Here is a 22,487-nt window from a genome sequence, read left to right as displayed (position 1 = left end):
TTTTTATAAAATATGAAATTTAAAATTCATGCTTTAGTAATCTAAGAACCAAATATTAATCTGTACTTCATTAATGGTTCTTTACCATTTGATTTTGCTATTCAAACTGGATTCTTTTAACCCACCTTGGTCACATTTACTGATAATCAGAAGTCTACGTTGCTATAAATATTACTCACCTAAGCCTTAATTATTTGTCATTAAAAAAAAATGTGTTAGCACAGATCCTCTCTAAATCCATTCATGGGCCTCATATTAGGAAACCCTTGTCTTATATAATTCATTAAGTCTCTGAAATGTATTTTTATAACATGTTTCTTAGCACTATAAATATGAATTTAATAGTGAAAATGAATTGCAGTTCCTCACTAAAGGAATTTAAATTTTTTGCATACTAGTGATGAGAACTTGATTTTCCACCCTGAAGTTGTAAAGGTCTTTTGGTCACTCTAAAAGTGTGAGTTAAATCTGTTTTCTCATGGCCAGCTTTTAAAGGTCGGTGAAGGACAGCACTTTGAAAGAAATGGATAATATGCATCCTTCCAGAGCTAGTATATATTACAGCTGTCCCTTTGGACTCACTCCAGAAACAGCTCAGTGACTCTTAGAGGAAGAGAATTTTAGAGGCCCTAACTGGGGTCCAGAAAATTGTACTGAAGGATACTTGCTTCCCATGCATCTCCACTATAGTGAAATTTGTTTAAAATTATGCTTCTTATCCCTCAAATCCAAATTTGAGTCTCTGAGTGCTTTTGATTTTTCTTTAACCATCCATTTCTTACTATTTCTATTGCTATCTCTCTTTGTTTAGGCGCTTGTTACATTTTCACTGGAGTAATTTCAACAATTTAGTTTTTCTACCTGCTCTTCTATGCTCTAGGATTATAGTGACACCCCCCCCACAACCCCCTGCATAAAAGACCCTATCCTGAAAAAGTCCGTAGCCTAATAGGAGGTCAAACATAACTATAGATAATTTTAATGAGTATGTTGAGGTACGGTTATAGAAATACATATAAAAGGCTGTGGTAACGTTTAAAAAGGGAGTAACTGACTCTAGAAATATTTAAAGTAAGTTTCAACTGCAGTAATAAGACCATCGAATTATTAACCCAGATTTGAATCATGTTGTTTCTGTAGCAAATGAAGAGGGAAGTTTTGTTCTGTTCCAAATCAGCCTAAAGATTCATTTGGTAATTTAAAAATCAGAAAAGCTTTTTTTTTTTTTTCCTCCTAGTTAATGAGTTGTAGGGGGGTGAAGGAACCATCTCTCTCTCTCCTCTGGAGGCTCAGTATTTGGGTCTGAGAAATAAACTTGACAGTAGACAGATTAACAGGAGAAAAGGTATGTAAATGTATCGTATGCATATGCATAGGGGTCCTACAAAGTATGAGACTCAGATAAGGCCAGAGAGCTGAAGCTTAAATAGTACTTTTAGCTACAGAAACAAATATGGCTTAAGGCTCCTGGAGGGTGAGGGGAAGAACTGCACTGCAAACAAAAATTGTCTTGCTGTGTGGATAAAGTCTCTCAGGTAGTAGCCCTCAGAAGACTAGGTGAAAAGTCTGTATGGGCCTGGTGTCTTGGGTGTGCAGACCTCTAGTCTCCTCTTCTGTGATAGGAGTTAATGTAGATTCCAGAGATGGGATTCATAATTACATTCCTTCTGGAGAAACTTCCCTCTTGATAAGGGAAACTTCAGAGAAAGCCCTTTCTTCACTTTAGGAGAGAAGAGGATGGAGAGACAGAGGTACACGGGAATGTCAGACCTTGGTTCTGTTGCTACTTTTTTAGTTCAAAGAACTCATCATGTCAAAGCATCATACTTTGGGGTATAGTTTCCTGACCCCTAACATGAACAAATAAAGAGATGTAACTGAGTTAGCCACAAAACTATTTTTTTCCTGTTCGCTCTATCTAAGAATGAGAGTGGAAAACATTTTGTCAACATATATCTAAAAGTATGGGTAAAACTTGTTTTACAAACTGTTGGTCATTCAGCAAACATTTAAACAGCTTCTATATTTGTGGAACATAAATAACTAGAAAATACAAGCTGCTTATTTTAGCAAATTGTGGCTGTTTGCATTGATCGGGCTGCCAGTTGTGCCATTGTGCTGAGGTATGCTTCAAAATAACTTTCTTTCTTATTTTTAATGACTTTTTAATGCAGATACAATATCGATGTTTTAAAAACATAAGTATTTGGTGGTTTGTTTTGTTTTGTTTTGTTTTGAGATGGAGTTTTGCTCTTGTTGCCCAGGCTAGAGTGCAATGGCGCAGTCTTGGCTCACTGCAACCTCCGCCTCCCAGGTTCAAACAATTCTCCTGCCTCAGCCTCCCAAGTAGCTGGGATTACAGGCACCCACCACTGTGCCCAGCTAATTTTTGTATTTTTAGTAGAGACAGGGTTTCACCATGTTGGCCAGGCTGGTCTCAAACTCTTGACCTCAGGTGATCTACCTGCCTCGGCCTCCCAAAGTGCTGGGATTACAGGCATGAGCCACCATGCCTGGCCTAAAAATATAAGTATTTTAAACATAATACACTTTTGAAATTGAAACCTGAACTGAAATATATAAAATATACTTTTTGCGTATTTTAAAGTAATTAAGCCAGAAAACGTCTTAGGCTCTATTTATAGAGACTGGTAATCCATAGTCAAGTAATAGTTTTCTGTACTCTGCCTTGGAAATACTGACTCCAGAATATTGTACAAGATTTTCATTGCCACATTTTGAGATGAATATTAGCAAAAGGGCATATCCAGTAATGGCAAAAATGAGATGGTAAACTATCTTGCCTGAATTATGGTTGAAGGAATTGGCGGAAAAAGACCCAGGGGAAAGTCTAATAGCTTTCAAGTATGTGATGAGATAGAGAAAGCAAAACTGAGGGAATGAACAAGATAATTTCAGAGTAACAATGTTTAGGGATAACTTCAGAATTACTCCACAAAAAGTTTCCTATCAGGTAGTAAGCTCCTAGCAATGAAAGTACCCACCTAAATCACTTCTGAGATACTTTGCTATTTCAAGATTTTAACTTAATGGCTTAAAGAACTTAGGTTGACACTGCAGGACTGTGGTTTGCAGAGGCAGGGCTTGGGATAACTTAGCCACTGGGCACTTATCCAGTTGATACCAGGTAATTCTTATACCTTACAGGGATCAGCAAAGTTTTTTTCTGCAAAATGCCAGATAGTAATATTTTAGGCTTTGCAGGCCATATGGTCTCTATAGCATCTGCTCAACTCGGTTGTTGCAGTGCAAAAGTATTATTGACATTATATAAACACAGTTTGTTACCTGTGTTCCAATAAAACTTTATTTACAAAAGCAAGTGGTGAGTTGGATTTGGCCTGTGGGTCTTACTTTGACCATCCTTGCCTTAAATAATGAAATCTAGAAACAGAATTCTAATGTAAATAGAGAAAGGCTTTCAATTTAGGGATTGAAAATCAAGCTGTCAAGATATCATTATCTTCTTGGTCTAAAAGAGTACGTATCAAGTGTTCAAAATAGTGAATTGCCCAATGAATTAAGAAACTTTCCAGTATAAAAGTCAAATGACAACGGAGAATCTGATACTGTTTTTTACTCTTTATTTCTGCTACTTATGTTGTTCTTAAAGGTATCGTTACTTCTGCTGGGTAGTACTGTCTACCCAATTGGACTGCTGATGCAGACCCAGTCCATACCAACAAGTTAACGCAGGTTCAGGCTTTCTGAAGATAAGTTTAAGTACTTCCTTCCTAAGCACAGTAACTTTTAACAGTAATTTTAACACCAGAAGAAAGAAGTAAACAAAAATCTCTGATGATCGAGGCATCCGTTGTCACATATTTTGTGCTCCTAAGGTCATACAGCAGAGCCTCTTGTATTATCTTTTGGTCTGTTGGCCTGTAGTTTATAGTTTGTAAAATGGTGGTCACATGTCAATGCTGACTAGAAGAAGGAGATGCTACTATAATCAGGCAGGTTGGCCTTCGCTCAGAAGTGACCATTGACTGCTAGAAAACAAAGAAATGGGAGGCATTCAGCAACCTGGGGTTGTTGGTTTTAGGACCAAAAATGTACCCCCAACTCTCCACCAAATTTCTCAATAATCCTGAAGAGCTTTGCTGTTTGTGTTTTAGTATAGCCCAGTAATTGATGCTTATGATGAGGACTGTAATTCATCAAAAAGGTAAATTGTGAATGGTGCACCTGCACACACTTCTAAGAAAATAGGACTGCTCTATTTTGAACAGTCTTCAAACTGAAATAACTTATTTCGATATATAGAAAATTAGGATAAGCAAAACCAATTTATTTACTCTTAAGACTTCCAGATAGTAGTGATTTGTCAATATGCATATGAATCTTTAGTCCTGGCATTCTGAACTCAAAACCTCAATAGACTGGTTTCTTGACCCTTAAAGTGTTTTATTTTTAGTAAATACGTTTTTAATTCTGTGACCTCAAACCTCCAAACTACATTAGGATTGCATAATTTTATAGTGATTTATCCCCCTCTATTGCTTTAAATTTAATAATTCCATCTTCTTTATCAGTATTTAATTTTTTCTGTAGTCTAAAGGCCCTTTTATTTAAAATGTTATATATTCTGATTTCTTAATTTTAGGGATTTTTCTCTAGACAATTGAGAATATGTAATTTTTACACTTTAATGTTCATTTGATTATAACCTACACTTGAAAAGCAATTTTTAAAGAAATCTGAGAGAATTTAAAAACCATTTTAAAAGCATCATGTCATTTTTAGCTCGAAATACTTAAGAGACTTTTTTTTTTTTTTTTTGAGACAGGGTCTCACTCTTGCCCAGGCTGGAATGCAGTGGCGCCATCATGGCTTGCTGCAGCCTTGACCTCCCAGGCTTTAGATCTTCCCACCTCAGCCTCCTGAGTACCTGGGACCATAGGCATGTACCACCACACCTGGCTACTTTGTTTGTTTGTTTGTTTGTTTTTTGTAGAGATGGGGTCTTGAGTCCAGGCTGGTCTGGAACTCCTCAGCTCAAGCGATCCTACTGCCTCAGCCTCCCAAAGTGCTGGGATTACAGGTGTGAGCCACAGCCGCCAGCCCAGAGTCTTCTTTTTACTAACAGTGTACAACATAAAATTCAAACTCTAACATGTTTTTACATCTGGCCCCTACCTACCTTTCACCTCTCCTTCTTTGTCACATACTCCACCTGTTCCCCTGCACTTTAGACTCAAGTAATAAAAAACAGCTTGTATTGCTAGGAACAGGCCGCATTCTTTCATGGTCTGACTTTATACACACTCTCTTGTGGCAATCTAGAACACCCTTCTATAGGCTCTCTTACGTTCAGGCCATACCCTCTCTGTGAAATTTTTAATCTATAATATTCAACTGAAACTTTACCTCTCTGAAGCCTTCCCTAATCTCCTCAGGCTTTTCCATTGTTCATATTCTATCTTGTAACAATTATCACATTGTTAAAGTCATTCCCCAGTAAACTATGAGGCCCTTAACTGCAGAAGGGAAAGCATCTTTTTAACCTTTGTTTTTGTACCATACTTAGCCTTGAGACTGACATTAAGCAGGTACTTCTCAACAAAAACAGGGTAGAGAGAGATAACAAGGGATTCCCGACACCTAAGCTGTAGATAGCTATAACATTTCAATAGGAATCCTGGGAATCTGGGGAACTGGAAGCAGCTGGGAAAGCACCGGCATCTGAGCCACTCAGTACTCTTCCAGGCTTGTGTGTGAGCCTTGCTACCTTCAGGTATTAGCACTTGAAATATAACTTCTTTATGAAGCTCCTTATTTACTTGCCTTCTTGGTTAAAAAAAAAAATTCCGAAAACCTTTTCTTACCCCATCTGGTGCCAGCAGTGTATAATTCCTAATAAGCTTGAAAAGATAATTTGGTAATACTTTACAAGTTTATTACTAATGTTTAACAGTTATTAAGTGCTTACTGTGTGCTGATCTCTGTGCTTATGTATTTTTCATATATCACCTCATCTATCTTCACAACAGTTCAATGAAGTAGATGCCATTATTATACCAATTTAACAAATGGGAAAAATGAGATTCAATGAGATGAACTAAACTACCCGAGGCCATACAACTAGTGACTAAGGTGGCCAAAATTTGAATCTAGTGTAGATTCAAATTAGAGCTCATTCTCTTATTCACTACCGGTGAATATTGCCTGGCCATAACTGAAACCCAAATAACAGCATGGTTATAGTATGGGCTTTAAAATAATCTAGACCTGGATTCAAAATCCATGTATTGGAGGCAAGTGACTTCACTTCTGATCTTCAGTTTTCTCATATGTAAAATGATACTATCTTCCTCAATAGAGTTACTGCCCACCCAAGTACATGGTACATACTCAAAAAACAAATGTTAGTTCCATTTGCCACTTCTACACTTTATGTGAACCCGGGGGTAATGGTTTGTACAGAATAAGACCTGGCATGAGAAGACAAATAACCATCTGACAAATAAAAAGGCTGTCATTCTGTCTACCAGAATTTCAACCCGTGCCTGCCTTCCAGGATCAACAAGTGTTCTATTACCATAATCACATTTATTCTCTTAATGAAAAGGGTGTGTCTTGAGTATTTAATAGTTAATTACCCATAAATATACTACTGTAGAATAAGGAATAAAACCAGTGATCTGTCTACTATACTAACTAGGCTTCTTTCTTAGTAATACTTAGGGAACATATGAGGGTTCCCTGTGGGTTGTTGTTTATTATATAAAATAGTTGCTCCAGTAGTTCTATAATAGAGACCTGTCAGTGCCATTCAGCAGAGAAAAATCATAAACACAGCTGCTGTTTTTGTGTGGCTTGTGGTTTTGGTTTTGTTTTCATTTGAACTTTTTTATGCAGGCATGTCATTTAAAAGTAGTCATTTGGCGTTTTCCCTTGCATTCTTCAAATTTTTTGTAGGTTTAAAAAAATTTAAGTCACTTCTATAATTGTTCATACAGATTGATCCATCTGGTCTTTTTACTAGCCAATGAAATTTTTTACATGTAGTAAATAGGACAATTATTTTAAATATTATAAGTTCAATGGATCTCTTTTATAAGTTGAAGAAAAATAGTTTCAACTATCAAAAAATAATTTTCTTACATTCTTCATTGTTTCCAGTTAATTTCTGTATTTCTGTGGGTGGGAAAAAGGCTAAAAATTTCTGCTATTCCTACTCTTCACATCCTTTATATGTTATAACTCTGAAGCATACCATAATTATTTGTTTGCAACCAAGAATTGGTACAGCATAAATGTATAATCAAATTAGGCCCTCTCGCTCTCTTTAAGTCACTCTGGCTATGAGGGGAGATGGATTATAGGGGGCAGGCATAGCTTCGGGGAGACCATTTAGGCCTTTGCAGTGGTCCAGAAAAGAGATAGTGATGACCAGCCCAAATACCACAGAGTGGTATTTGAAAGAGTGTAGACAGAATAGAGAATTAATGAAGCTTGTTCATGGGTTAGATGTTGATTGGTGTGAGATGGAGAGAGGAGTAAGGGATGGCAGGTTTCCTCTCCTCTTTCTTGTGTTTGTTCAACTCTTAGCTTTTTTTTTTTTTTGGAGATGGAGTCTCACTCCGTCACCCAGACTGGAGTGCAGTGGAGCAATCTAGGTTCACTGCAACCTCTGCCTCCCAGGTTCAAGCAATTCTCCTGCCTCAGCCTCCTGAGTAGCTGGGATTATAGGCATGTGCCACCCCATGCAGCTAATTTTTGTATTTTTAGTAGAGACGGGGTTTCACCATGTTGGTCAGGCTGGTTTTGAACTCCTGACCTCGTGATTCACCCGCCTCAGCCTCCCAAAGTGCTGAAATTAGAGATGTGAGCCACTGCGCCTGGCCACTTATCTTTAAAGGATTAAGTTTATGTTACCTACTATGGGAAACCTTCCCACCCCAAACTTGATGACCGTGTTATGTGCTTTTATAGAACCTGGCACTTCTCCAGGATAGCATTTATTCTGTTTTGTAAGTGTGAATTTAATTACCCCACACACAGCATACACATAATCTTCATATTCTTTGCTTTGTCTTGTGAAGGCAAGGGCCATGTCTATATTATTCATCATTCGATTCCCACACCCAACATAGTGCTGGGGATAGCACCAATGCACTTTTGGTGCATAAGCAAACAGTGTCATTTATAGCTGTTACCTACAAGTCCTGATAGACTAATCAAATATAGTAGATTATCTGGGCCTTTTTGATTCATTTCTGTAGCTTAACTTTCTTTTTTTTTCTTATTTGGTATCTCTCACTTTGCCTTTTGATATACTCTTACAGTTCCACTCACTGAATAAAAGAAAATATAAACAGCAAGAAGTAAACTTGTGTTTTATGGATTTTGATAATATCTTCTAAAAGACCCCCAGGATTGTTGATGTCTTAAAAAATTAAGGGCCTTCAACTCATAATTAATACTTAATAGTTTTTAAAATATTACAAACTGATTGGAACATGGCACTGACAAAGAGAGTCATGGATCTTATTTACGTGTAGATTCATTTCAGTCAGAAGTGTTAGGACTGGGTTATTTGAGAAAGTAGGTAGATCATTACAAATTCATCCTCATACTTCAAGGAAAAATCATTGATGACACTTTCTAATATTGTGAGTATATACCTAAATCATACTTTAAGAACAGAATGTCTAAGATATCACCTAGATAAGAATCAACACAAAAAGAAAAAGGAAAATTACAAAGATTGATTTAAGAAAGAAAAGACTAAGCCATAAAATTTCTCATTATTACATGAGGCAGAGAGTGAAATGAGGGCAGAGAGTGAAAAAGGAAAAGGATTTGACTTCTCTAGGCATGGTTTTACTTATTTTAAAATAAGAGCAGTGGACCCATGATCTAAAAGATTCTTTCTGGCCTAAATTCTGTTGTTCCATAAGATAGAAGAGAATAATAAAGGTGATATGCAACGGGAATTTTGGGTTGCATTTACTTTTGCAGCTTACTTTTCATTCTTCCCATAGCCTTATCTCTGGCTTGATGAAACCTGACTTAGAAAATCCACTCAAATATATATAATGTTTTCTTAAATGACTTTATTAAATTTAGTTAAATACAAGTGGTTTTTCTAATCTCTGCTGAAATAAATTCTTTATAGCCTAATTTAGAGCAACAGTCTCGATTAAAATATTTAAGATGAATTATTACTACTTAACCTAATCACGTCAAACCATGGAAAATTAGTTTTTACATTTTAGCAATGTTACAAATGTATTCTGTAGTTGTATCTCTTTTAACTTACGTTTTCCTTCTTTGATTTAGGTTTCTGCTTTGGGACAACCATACGTCTAATTCCTTAAAGTAGTTTTATATGTAAAACCTGCAAAAAATCAGAACAATGCCTCCACGACCATCATCAGGTGAACTGTGGGGCATCCACTTGATGCCCCCAAGAATCCTAGTAGAATGTTTACTACCAAATGGAATGATAGTGACTTTAGAATGCCTCCGTGAGGCTACATTAATAACCATAAAGCATGAACTATTTAAAGAAGCAAGAAAATACCCCCTCCATCAACTTCTTCAAGATGAATCTTCTTACATTTTCGTAAGTGTTACCCAAGAAGCAGAAAGGGAAGAATTTTTTGATGAAACAAGACGACTTTGTGACCTTCGGCTTTTTCAACCCTTTTTAAAAGTAATTGAACCAGTAGGCAACCGTGAAGAAAAGATCCTCAATCGAGAAATTGGTATGATACAGTATCCTATTCTAAAATGCAAATCACTAGGAAGCTTAACTGTTGTCTCTTACTAAAATATTTCTGTCTAAACCAATCCCTTTGTAATCTTAAATAGCTTTCTAAATAAAAATCATTATAAATCTAAAGTATGTTTTACTATCAAACTATGGAACTATTTTTAACACCTTGATATTATTCCATAAGGTTTTATTTAAGAAATATCATTTGGAGGATGACTTAGATTTGTTATATCTCAATTTTGTTATTCTTTTAAAAATGATTGATAGGAATGTTTGCTGCCTTTGCTCTAAATTGCTGAATATATTATTTTTTATGTATTAAAAATATTTGGGACTTTATCAACTCTTAATATATATGCATTCATCAAAAATTCTTTTTCACCTAGAGGTACTTTTTTTACTCTGTTGTGATCTTCCAAATCTACAGAGTTCCCTGTTTGTAAAAAAACATGTTCATACTATGTATGTAATAGAATGTTATATTCTTTATGTAATTTTATTAAAGGTTTTGCTATTGGCATGCCAGTGTGTGAATTTGATATGGTTAAAGATCCAGAAGTACAGGACTTCCGAAGAAATATTCTGAATGTTTGTAAAGAAGCTGTGGATCTTAGGGATCTCAATTCACCTCATAGTAGAGCAATGTATGTCTATCCTCCAAATGTAGAATCTTCGCCAGAATTGCCAAAGCACATATATAATAAATTAGATAAAGGTAAGAAAATGACTAATCTACTCTAATCGTTACTATAGTGCAGTCTTCTACCTGTGCCTAAATCTTTGTATAGTCTTTTTTGGTTTTTTTTTTTTTTCCAGCTAGATAGTAAGCTGCTTGAAGGCAGGGACTGCTTATACTGACAAGACATAGTTGAGTGCTAAATACAAATTGTGTACAATCAATATTTATTGGTTGAATTTTTGTATGAATATGATACTGATTTCTTGGTAAATTGTCTATAAAGCGAAAGAAGTATGAGTTTGAAATTTACTATTTTTTAGGATTCAGAAATAGAGCTGATTATCTTTTCATAAAGAAAAACAAGTATAAATAGAAACATTTCATGAAATTTTGGGAGAACTTTATACATTCTTGTTGTTACATATCATAAATACACCAGAAAAAAATAAGTAATTTTCCTAAATATTAAATGCAGTAATTCTGATCATGAGTGATAATATATAGGTAGATTTTTGACATTTAATATATCAGTTTCTAGAATTAAGTGAACAGGAAACTATATAAACTATATTGTTTTCGAAATACATGTCATTGTATCAGATAAATGTCTGTATTTTTGAGGGTAACAAAGTAAAATTATCAGTTTGAGTTAACTCTCACACACTATTAAATATCAAATTCTATCAGTAGACTAAGTTAAGACATCTTACTACTATTTTATCCGTATTTTTCAAAGTAGTTTAATGCAACATAAGATCTTTCAAAATTCTATTCTAGCATATATTTTTAAGTGAAATGCTTTTTTCATTTTCCCCAGCATTTTTTGTGAAAAATTTTCAGCATATAGACAACTTGAAAGAAATTTACTGTGAACACCCAAGCCTCTCTACATAGTTTGTCTTCCCATTTTCTCCATCTTTCTCTTTTCTTTTTTTTGGCCTCTTGGCTTAGTTAATCTTAAAAGGAGAAAATTAGACAATCCATTTCCTCTCCCCTCTTGATTTTCTTACCTTTCCTCCCTCACATTTTCTGTCATTCTAATTCAACATCTTTAAGCCTCCGTTGGTTCTTTCTTTACTTCCCATGGTTACCAGAAACTCTTTCACCTTAGGCACTGTCGAACCTTTGATACCATCATGAATCACTGTTCACAGGGGCAGTACCCATGCAGTAATGTCATACAGTTTAGAATGGAAATTAGTTTGGTCTCAGATACTTGTGACCCACTTGTCACAGTTTTGTGTGCTTGTCATAAAACGTGAGAGTTGAGAATGGTCTGGCAGCCCGCTCAGATATGAATATTTTCTATTTCTACTGATATTTACCTAGTTTTAATTGGGCTGATTAAAAAGCATTTCTGATATGGATAAAGTAATGATAGTGCACACTTGTTGAAATTTTTCCCTTGAAAAATGAAAGAGATATGGTGATTGCATCTAATAATGTTTTCCTGTTATAGGGCAAATAATAGTGGTGATTTGGGTAATAGTTTCTCCAAATAATGACAAGCAGAAGTATACTCTGAAAATCAACCATGACTGTGTACCAGAACAAGTAATTGCTGAAGCAATCAGGAAAAAAACTCGAAGTATGTTGCTATCCTCTGAACAGCTAAAACTCTGTGTTTTAGAATATCAGGGCAAGTATATTTTAAAAGTGTGTGGATGTGATGAATACTTCCTAGAAAAATATCCTCTGAGTCAGTATAAGGTGAGTAACAAGTTTCAAAATACTAATTTTTAATTTAAAAAGTAATCACATTGAGGATGAGTATCTTTTTTTTTTTTTTTTTTGAGGCGGGGATGGAGTCTCGCTCTGTCGCCCAGGCTGGAGTGCAGTGCCATGATCTTGGCTCACTGCAAGCTCCGCCTTCCAGGTTCACACCATTCTCCTGCCTCAGCCTCCCGAGTAGCTGGGACTACAGGCGCGCATCACCATACTTGGTTAATTTTTTGTATTTTTAGTAGAGACAGGGTTTGCACCGTGTTATCTAGGATGGTCTTGATCTCCTGACCTCATGATGCACCCGCTTTGGCCTCCCAAAGTGCTGGGATTACAGGCATGAGCCACCGTGCCCAACCAAGTATCTGTATTTTTAGAATATACTTATTGATAAGTAATATTAGTAAATAGCATTTGTAAATTTATTCTTTTAATTCTGTGATTAATTCATTTGAGAGGCTGAAAATGTTGGCAGTTACTCTAGCTCCCAAATATAGCTATTTCATGGGTTTTGTTGTTGTTGTTGTTGTTTGTTTGTCTTTTGAGACAGGGTCTTGCTTTGCCTCTCAGACTGGAATGCAGTGGTATGATCATGGCTCATTGCAGCATCAACCTCCCAGGCTCAAGCAATCCTCTCACCTCAGCCTCCTAAGTGGCTAGGACCACATGCATGTGCCACCAACCATGCCCAGCAAATTTTTTTTTTTTTTTTAGAGACAAAGTCTCATTATATTGCCCAGGTTGGTCTCTAATTCTGGGCGCAAACAGTCCTCCCACCTCGGCCTCCCACAGTGCTTGGATTATAGGCATGAGCCATTATGCCCAGCCTATTTCGTGATTTTTATCCCCTCCAACCAGTGACCCTGGAATGGATTGAAATAGACATTTCAAAAAATCCATGACCTACTGTTAAGATACACTATTGGTACTTTCCTACTCTCTTTTTCTATTTATTAAATAAATACCTATAAGAAGCAACTATGTTTGTGCCAAGCATATGTCAAGTACTAATTTACAATACCAAATAAAACTTGGTCCTGGCCTTCAGGTTGCTTATTGTCTAGTGGGGCTTATGGGTAGGAAAATAATGTGTATACGGTAACATTTATATTAAAAATCTCTATCCTAACTACCATTTCGAAATTCAGACCAGTGTATTTAGTATTTTTTGTAAATATTTATCCATAATATTACTGGTCTCCACTATTTGTGTTTTTTTGTTTTAATTTTAGCAAAACTAATGTTTCTCAGTACGTTTGGACAAAAAAGCAAGTGAACAGCAGCCTTTGGATGGGACATGAATATGACTTAATAGATTGAATGACAGAGGTGTCCTAAGTGATACTGCTTTTCTGTTACCAAATACAATGTTTTCATAATGAGTATCCCATGATCCTTGTTTTTAATTCCTTTTTTGGCCTCCAGTTAAGGGTAGAACTATAGTTTCAAAAGTTGACCTTAATTTTTTTCTTTATGCAATTTATATTCAGAAGTGTTTGGTTGATCTTGTGCTTCAACCTAAATCCTAAATGTTAGTATTTTAAATGTTATAGCAACTACTAATAAATGTGGTCTATAATGTTTATCGCCTTTGCAGATTAATATGTACATTCTCATAATACTCTTACATGTTACTTTTAAAATGAAAAATCTTACAGGAAATGGCTTGCCCCCTTAATCTCTTACAGTATATAAGAAGCTGTATAATGCTTGGGAGGATGCCCAATTTGATGTTGATGGCTAAAGAAAGCCTTTATTCTCAACTGCCAATGGACTGTTTTACAATGCCATCTTATTCCAGACGCATTTCCACAGCTACACCATATATGAATGGAGAAACATCTACAAAATCCCTTTGGGTTATAAATAGTGCACTCAGAATAAAAATTCTTTGTGCAACCTACGTGAATGTAAATATTCGAGACATTGATAAGGTAAAGTCAAATGCTAATGCTTATTATTTTATAGAATTTATTTTATATAACCTTTTTCTTGAACTATGCAGTAATCTGTTGACCTGTAGTATGTTTTCAGATGGTTAGGAGAACACCCAAATCTCCGAATGTAAAAATATATCATGAATTTTACTTGAGCTTCCATCTACCTTAGCTATTATACAGCTCACAGTCCTTTGTTAATAATTCTAATATTCACAATTCTAGCCCTTAAAATCAAAAGTTTTACAGAATTCATTTGGCAGAAAGACCTGAGCCAACCTTAAGTGAGGGTTTTTATAGTCTTTATTAACCCCACTTAGTATAAATATTCATGTATCTTATTAAAGAAATATTAATGTCTTTATGAGGTACTGCTTCATCAGCTAAGGAAAGTAGTATTTAGTAAGTACGTTTACTAATTTAGCTTTCTAAAATATGGAAGCTCTGAATTACATACCTGCCTTAAAGGAATTGTGGACCTTTATTTATGTTTTAGTAGTCTGACATCTCCATTGTTATTAGTGGATGAAGGCAGCAACTAATTTTGGTGAAGACTCTGCATCAGTATTAACTTATTATATATGTGAAGAAAAGGAGAGCCAAGCTATATCTGAACAAAAATTCCGTGGTTTTATATTTGATTCTATCTAGTGTGTGCATATGTGTATGTTGAGTGTATACATTAGTAAATACATACTTTTTTCTTTTAGATCTATGTTCGAACAGGTATCTACCATGGAGGAGAACCCTTATGTGACAATGTGAACACTCAAAGAGTACCTTGTTCCAATCCCAGGTAAGGAAGTATATAGACTTATATTTCCAAAGGTTATATTAGTGTTTAGCAGTGTGATCAATAAAAGTAGTATATTTTTTTAGACCAGCCTGGGCAACAAAGCAAGACCCCATCTCTACAAAAAGTTTTTCTTAAAAATTAGCTAGGCACTGGCCAGGCACGGTGGCTTACGCCTGTAATCCCAGCACTTTGGGATGCTGAGGCGGGTGAATCATAAGGTCAGGAATTTGAGACCAGCCTGGCCAAGATGGTGAAACCCCAACTCTACTAAAAATTTTAAAAATTAGCCAGAGGGTGGTGGGTGCCTGTAATCCCATCTACTCGGGAGACTGAGGCAGGAGAATCTCTTGAACCTGGGAGGCTGAGGTTGCAGTGAGCTGAGATCACACCACTGCACTCCAGCCTGGGCAACAGAGCGAGACTCCATCTCAAAAAATAAAAAAATTAGGCACAATGGCACGTGCCTGTAGTCCCAGCCATTAGGGAATTAGGGAGGCTGAGACAGGAGAATTGCTTGAGCCTGGGAGTTCCAGGCTGCAGTCAGCTATGATCGTGCCACTGCATTCCAGCCTTAGTGAGATCTGATCTCAAAAAAAAAAAGTATATTTTTTATACTTCATCATTAGCTTTATACAAGCTATATTTTAATAAATTAACCAGAAATGTATATATAGACCAGCAAGACTTTCTGTCAAATGAGTATCAGTCACAGGATTATTTTATTGATTCTGTCTAAAGTTTTATCAGAATAGTTTCTGATTGTCTCTTTTCATTGTATCAAAGAGAGAGCAGAGTATGGTTACAATTTTATGCTAATGATTCCCCACATTAGATTAAAAACCTAGCATTTTATTCTTTTCCTGTCTCCATCATCATTCACATGAAGGAGAAGTAAGAGTTGGCAAACAACTCCATAACCAAACTACCCTGAGGCAGTTTCCTTCAAATCACTCCCAAGAATAGATATTTATGACATTCAAATAAAGGGTCTTTGGGAGCAAATTAATTTATTAGGGGGAGAGGGAGTTATGGGGAGGATTTTAAATTATTACTGCCTGGATGTGATGAAGAAATAAAAAGTAGTATAATCCAATAGCTCACTATCCTGCATTTCTTTGCTTCTCTCTATAGAATCATTTTGGAATAAGAGTACCCCTGAATATAATAGCAGTAATATTTCAAGAGAACTCAAATTGTTACTGGACTTTATAATAAAATAACAATAGAGCTAACTAGTGACTCCTCCTGAAGTAAATCTCATAATGAAGTTAGACTGAGTTCTAAGACATTCAAGAAAAAGTTCTGGTCTTGTTGCTAAAGATTGCCACCCTTCTAGAGCCTGTGTAAAGTTCAAAGAGATGGTAGCCTTGTCTGCCACAGGGAAGGAAGATAGTTCCTCAGCCTGCATAAACCATTGTAGGTCAAAAAGCATATCATTCAGGTCAGAAATGAGATTGTGACAACAAACAACTTCAGGATTTTTTTTTTTTTTTTTTTTTTTTTTGAGTCGAAGCCTCACTCTGTGGCCCAGGCTGGAGTACAGTCAACTTACCTCAGTCTCCCGAGCAGCTGGGACTACAGGCACGTGCCACTGCGCCCAGCTAATTTTTTTGTATTTTCGGTGGAGAGTGGTTTCACCATGTTGGCCGGGCTGGTCTTGAACTTCTGACCTCAGGTGATCCACCCACCTCGGCCTCCCAAAGTGCTAGGATTACAGGCATAAGCCACCATGCCCGGCCAGGATCTTTTTAAATTCTTGCCAAAACAAAAGTTTATATCCCACTCATACCGTATGCCTCACACTGATTAGTGGGGTGGTTGTAGGAGGAAAAGAAAAACAACATTTTAGAAAATAATAGCCAGAATTTTTTCATATTTGGTAAAAACTATAAACCTATCAATCCAAGGAGTTCAACAAGCCCCAAGCAAAGACCCCAGAATAATACTGGATAGAATTATCCTAGCTAGCTGTTTCACATACCAAAAGTTAAACTAGCTTTATAAAAGTAAAAGATAGGCTGGGCGTGGTGGCTCATGCCTATAGTCCCAACACTTTGGGAGGCCCGGGCAGATAGATCATTTGAGCCCAGGAGTTTGAGACCACCCTGGGCTACATGGCAAAACACAGTCTACCAAAAATACAAAAAATTAGCCTGGGATCGTGGTGTGTGTAACTATAGTCCCAGCTACCCAGGAGGGTGAGGTGGGAGGATCACCTGAGCCCAGGGAGGTTGAGACTGCAGTGAGCCATGATCGTACTACTGCAGTCCAGTCTGGGGGGCAGAGTGATACCCTGACTCAAAAAAAAAAAAAAGATAAATTTGTTTAATAATATATGATTAAAATGTTGAAATTTTAGTAAAATAGCTATTTAGAAGGGTCTGTATTTGTCTTTAAGCATTCTGTAGTCTAAAAGGTGAAGTATTTATGGTAGTAGTGTGAAAATGTAAGTAAACTTCTTAAACTTTTCTGTGCTGACAAAAACAAAAAATCAGATAAGTGAATATGAAGTTATTAAAAAGATAGAAAAGTAGACTTTAAAAATTCTTACTATTTGTTTCAAATCTGCTTCCTTTATGCTAGATAAATTAGATGCTTTATGATTTCTTCATGTTATGAGTATCTCCCAAAATCAGAATCAATTTGGACTATATACACACACACAACCATTTTCTAGAAACAAAGAACTTAATTGAGCGTGTATATATGTGTGTGTGTTTGTGTGTTGTGGGATGGATGAACTTTAGAAGAAAAGAGAAACATGCTTTATTTTGTTAGCATAGGGCTGAACAAGTAGATTGGTAGGACATAGCTGTCTTAGAAAGAGTATAGAACACTTATTATTAATTTATGAGCACTTCTAAAGATTTCGGAGTAATAAAAAGTCTGGTACATTTAAGTAGATGTATCTTTAATTTTTCTTTCTTTTTTTTAAGACAGAGTCTTGCTCTGTCACTCAGGCTGGAGTGCATGGCACAAACTCAGCTCACTGCAACCTCTCCCTCAGCCTCCTGAATAGCTGGGATTACAGGCACCCACCACCATGCCCAGCTAATGTTTGCATTTTTAGTACCCATGGGGCTTCACCGTATTGGCCAGGCTGGTTTTGAACTCCTGACCTCAGGTGATCTGCCCGCCTTGGCCTCCCAAAGTGCTGGGATTACCGGTGTGAACTACCGCACCCGGCCTAATTTTTTTTAAATCATTGTGGACTTAAGTCCCATAACATTTTTCTCTATGTGTTTCTACAATTCTATTTATTACTGGGCATGGTAGTATGCATCTGAAATCCCAGATACTCAGGAGGCTAAGGGTGGCTGAGGCAAGGATCGCTTGAGCCCAGGAGTTTGAAGCTGTAATGCACTGTGTCATGCCTGTGAATAGCCACTGCACTTTAGCCTGGGCACATAATACCCTATCTCTAAAAAATAATAATAATAATAACATTTATTGTTTCTTTTACCTTTAGAATTCTTGCCAAATTTCCCCATTTTAAATGTGTCTTCTTTCTATAAATAGACCATATTTTAAATAATCTTTGTCCATACTTCAGCAAAAATACTAGAATAAATGGAACTTATTTTACTGATGAAGTTTATTACTTAGTTTGGCTAATTAAAAATAGAATTTTTATACTGTTTTATTGTTGATTAAGAATTACTTTATTTATAATCAAGATTAGACCAGAATGATAAAGAAGACATTTGAAAAGTTTTTAAAGTTACTGTCTAACATATGAGCTTCTATCATGGGCCAGTTGCTATTCTAATTCCTTTGCTAGTGTTATCTCATTTAATTTTATGAGATAGTTATCAGCCTTATGAAGGTAGGTACTATTATTAGTCCCATTTCATAGAGGAGGCAAAAGACAAAGCAAGGGTCACACAGTTAGTGAAAAAGGGGAAATAAGATTCTACTCCAGTCTGATTTCTGAGCCCATACTCTATCCGTTATTGTAATGTTATTTTAAAATACAAAACTGTTTATTGTATGTGGTTCTTTACAAATATGTTCACCAAAGACAGACATAATTTCACATGTAGCACCCAGTAAATTGAGGAAATTTGTCATTAAAATTTGAATAATTTTTTTATCTTGTTCACTTTTTGTAGTAGTGTTTTATTCTTCCCTTATGAATGTGAAGTTTTATTACCTTTTATAAAATAATTATTCTTCAATTCAAATACTTTATGTATCCATCACTTTATTTACCTACTGATTTATTTAGATTAGTGGATTCCTTTGGATAAAACTATATTATGTATGAAAGTAACTAAATATAATCATAATAGGAAATCTCATTTTACCTTGTTTAGTTTTCCTTTTCTATTCGACTTTTATGAGCAAAATTACATATATATAAATAATATATATTCATAATATGTATTTATATTATGTATATATTATAAATATAAATAAGTTTTTTAGTGACGTATGTAGCACACATGCATAAAAGTATACAAACCATAGTTGTATAGTTCAGTCACAAAGTAAATAAATACCCATGTCTTCTGCTTTTAACAAATGCACACATTTCTGTGGTGTTATTCCTAGAATTGGAGCTGGGGGTCACAGGGAATACATATGCTCACTTTTATTTGATTATGCTTTCCAAATTGGTTGTAACAAATTATACCCCCATACTCTTTAGTGTATGAGATTTCCTATTACTGCATGACTTTACCACCCCTTGACATCATCAGTCTTTATAGTTTAGCCATTCTTATGTATAGTGATATCTCCATAAGATTTTAATTTTCATTTTCTGTATGACTAATAATGACTCCCTTTTCGTGTTTAACTATTTGAATATGATCTTATAAAGTGCCTTTCCAAACAGTCTCTTGCCTGTTTGTCATTTGGTTGATCTTTTTCTTGGTGATTTGTAGGAGTCATTTATATACTTTGGATGAAGACTTTTTTTGATACGTTATTTTTTCTTTAAAATTTTACATAGGTGGAATGAATGGCTGAATTATGATATATACATTCCTGACCTTCCTCGTGCTGCTCGACTTTGCCTTTCCATTTGCTCTGTTAAAGGCCGAAAGGGTGCTAAAGAGGTAAAGTATTTCAAAAGGAACAATTATGTTTACCTTTATCTTTTTTTATTTATTTATTTTTTTTAGGTAAAGATAGATGTTTATTTGACAAATAAAACATGTATAAATAAAGTAAATCTTTTTTTTTCTTTTTTTTATTATACTTTATTTTCTAGGGTACATGTGTACAACGTGCAGGTTTGTTACATATGTATACATGTGCCATGTTGGTGTGCTGCACCCATTAACTTGTCATTTACATTAGGTATATCTCCTAATGCTATCCCTCCCCGCTCCCCTCAACCACGACAGGTCCCAGTGTGTGATGTTCCCCTTCCCATGAATTATGTTTACCTTTAAAAACTCCTGATTATACCACTGATTGAATTTTTTGACAAAATGGATGTTATTTTTTATTTAAGAAAATATTAATAAATCAAACCTATTTTTAAATTTTTAACAAATATAGAATAATACCTTGGGAGAGCTTCAGGAATTTATTTATGATGAATATGTTCTGAGTTCTTATTGATACCATTTTTAAAAATGCAAAGTGACTATATAACAGGCATTGTATGCAAATATCTCATGCTTGCTTTGGTTCATATTTTCTGTTTATAATTAAAATATATGTAATTTCAAATGGGGAAAAAGGAAAGAACGGGCTTAAGCTTTGAAAAATCAACTTTTTTTTTTAGATATTATATTCCCATTATTATAGAAATGATTGTTGAATTTTCCTTTCTGGCGAAGAAAAGTGTTTTGAAATGTGTTTTATAATTTAGACTAGCGAGTATTTTTCTTTGTTTTTTAAGGAACACTGTCCATTGGCATGGGGAAATATAAACTTGTTTGATTACACAGACACTCTAGTATCTGGAAAAATGGCTTTGAATCTTTGGCCAGTACCTCATGGATTAGAAGATTTGCTGAACCCTATTGGTGTTACTGGATCAAATCCAAATAAAGTAAGGTTTTTATTGTCATAAATTAGATGACAGTCTAATTTATATTGACTATAGTGGCAGTCAAGCCTTCTCTCTTATGTATATATAATAGCTTTTCTTCCATCTCTTAGGAAACTCCATGCTTAGAGTTGGAGTTTGACTGGTTCAGCAGTGTGGTAAAGTTCCCAGATATGTCAGTGATTGAAGAGCATGCCAATTGGTCTGTGTCCCGAGAAGCAGGATTTAGCTATTCCCACGCAGGACTGGTAAGGCAAATCACTGAGTTTATTAAGTGTCAGTCATAATCTGTGGATTTAGGTACATACTTTCTTTATGGAAAAGGATCCATGTATTTTACTGGCATAGATACTGTGAGCTCTAGGACCAATATTGCAATATAATTAAGTTCTCTGTATGCTAATATTTTACTGCAACTCTGCTTTTTTAAAGCCTTCATTCATTTAACGAATATTTATTGAGTGCCAACTCTGTGTAAAGCACTGGGAAAGGCACTAGGTAATAAAGTCATGAACTAAACAGACTTTCACTGAGTATGCACTCTAATGGTGAAAATAGATATTAAGCAGATAAAAGCAGAAATATAAGATTACGGTTGACCCTTGAACAACGTGGATTTGAACTACACTGATCTACTTATATGTGGATTTTTTTCAATAAATACATTGGAAGATTTTTTGGAGATTTGTGACAATTTGAAAATACTTGGAGACAAACTACATAGTCTAGAAGTATTTAAAAAAAACTGAAGTTAGGTATGTCATGAATCCATAAAATATATGTAGATACAAGTCTATTTTATCATTTACCACCATAAAATATACACAAATCTATTATAAAAAGTTAAAATTTATCAAAACATACACACACAAACACAGACCATACATGGTACTACTCATAGTCAAGAGAAATGCAGAATACATAAAGATGCAATATTAAATTGTATCTGCATAAAATTAACTGTAGTACATACTGTACTACTGTAATAATTTCATAGCCACCTCCTGTTGCTATTGTAGTAAGCTCAAGCGTTGCAGATATACACTTAAAATGCTATGTAGGCTGGGCGCAGTGGCTCACGCCTATAATCCCACCACTTTGGGAGACCGAGGCGGGTGAATCACCTGAGGTCAGGAGTTCGAGATCAGCCTGGCCAACATGGTGAAATCCCGTCTCTACTAAAAATACAAAAAGCCAGGTGTGGTGGCATGTGTCTGTAATCCCAGCTACTTGGGAGGCTAAGTTAGGAGAATCGCTTGAACCCGGGAGGCAGAGGTTGCATTGAGCCGAGATCACGCCATTGCATTCCAGCCTGGGCGACAGAGCAAGACTGGGCTTGCTTTCTGGGCGACACAGAAATGCTGTGTAATGCTGATCATCTCTACATGAGCACTTCATCACTTCAGTAAATTGTTTATTGCAGTAAAAAGTGATCTCTCTCAGTTCTTGCATATTTTTCGTCATGGTTAGTGCAATACCGTGAACACTGAATAACACTATGAAGCCTGTGAGGAGAGCCTCTAGTGATGCTGGAGGTGCTCTCAAGAAGCAGAGAAAAGTCATGAGATTACAGGCAAAAAGTTGAATTGCTTGATGTG

The 22,487-nt window shown here is 35.6% G+C and overlaps 1 protein-coding gene across 5 annotated transcripts in view; it reads left to right on the top strand.

Moving 5' to 3' along the window:
• The window catches only part of PIK3CA (phosphatidylinositol-4,5-bisphosphate 3-kinase catalytic subunit alpha), an 85,830-nt gene that overhangs the window by 35,716 nt on the left and 27,627 nt on the right, over positions 1-22,487 (top strand). For 4 of the 5 annotated variants that reach the window (XM_003894806.5, XM_031663561.1, XM_009201327.4 and 1 more), the window contains exons 2-9: positions 9,310-9,737; positions 10,254-10,463; positions 11,887-12,137; positions 13,838-14,083; positions 14,797-14,882; positions 19,840-19,945; positions 20,740-20,892; positions 21,003-21,137. In XM_003894806.5, coding sequence (XP_003894855.1) covers positions 9,386-9,737; positions 10,254-10,463; positions 11,887-12,137; positions 13,838-14,083; positions 14,797-14,882; positions 19,840-19,945; positions 20,740-20,892; positions 21,003-21,137 — 1,539 coding nt within the window. In that variant the 5' untranslated portion in view covers positions 9,310-9,385. Of the gene's footprint in view, positions 1-7,790; positions 8,640-9,309; positions 9,738-10,253; positions 10,464-11,886; positions 12,138-13,837; positions 14,084-14,796; positions 14,883-19,839; positions 19,946-20,739; positions 20,893-21,002; positions 21,138-22,487 lie in introns of those variants that run through there. The other variant, XM_021934655.2, reaches the window with a different exon arrangement.

Source organism: Papio anubis, chromosome 2 (genome assembly GCF_008728515.1).
Source record: "Papio anubis isolate 15944 chromosome 2, Panubis1.0, whole genome shotgun sequence".
Taxonomy (NCBI): domain Eukaryota; kingdom Metazoa; phylum Chordata; class Mammalia; order Primates; family Cercopithecidae; genus Papio; species Papio anubis.
Note: the sequence above shows the minus strand (reverse complement) of the source record. Positions and strands in the feature narration are given on the sequence as shown.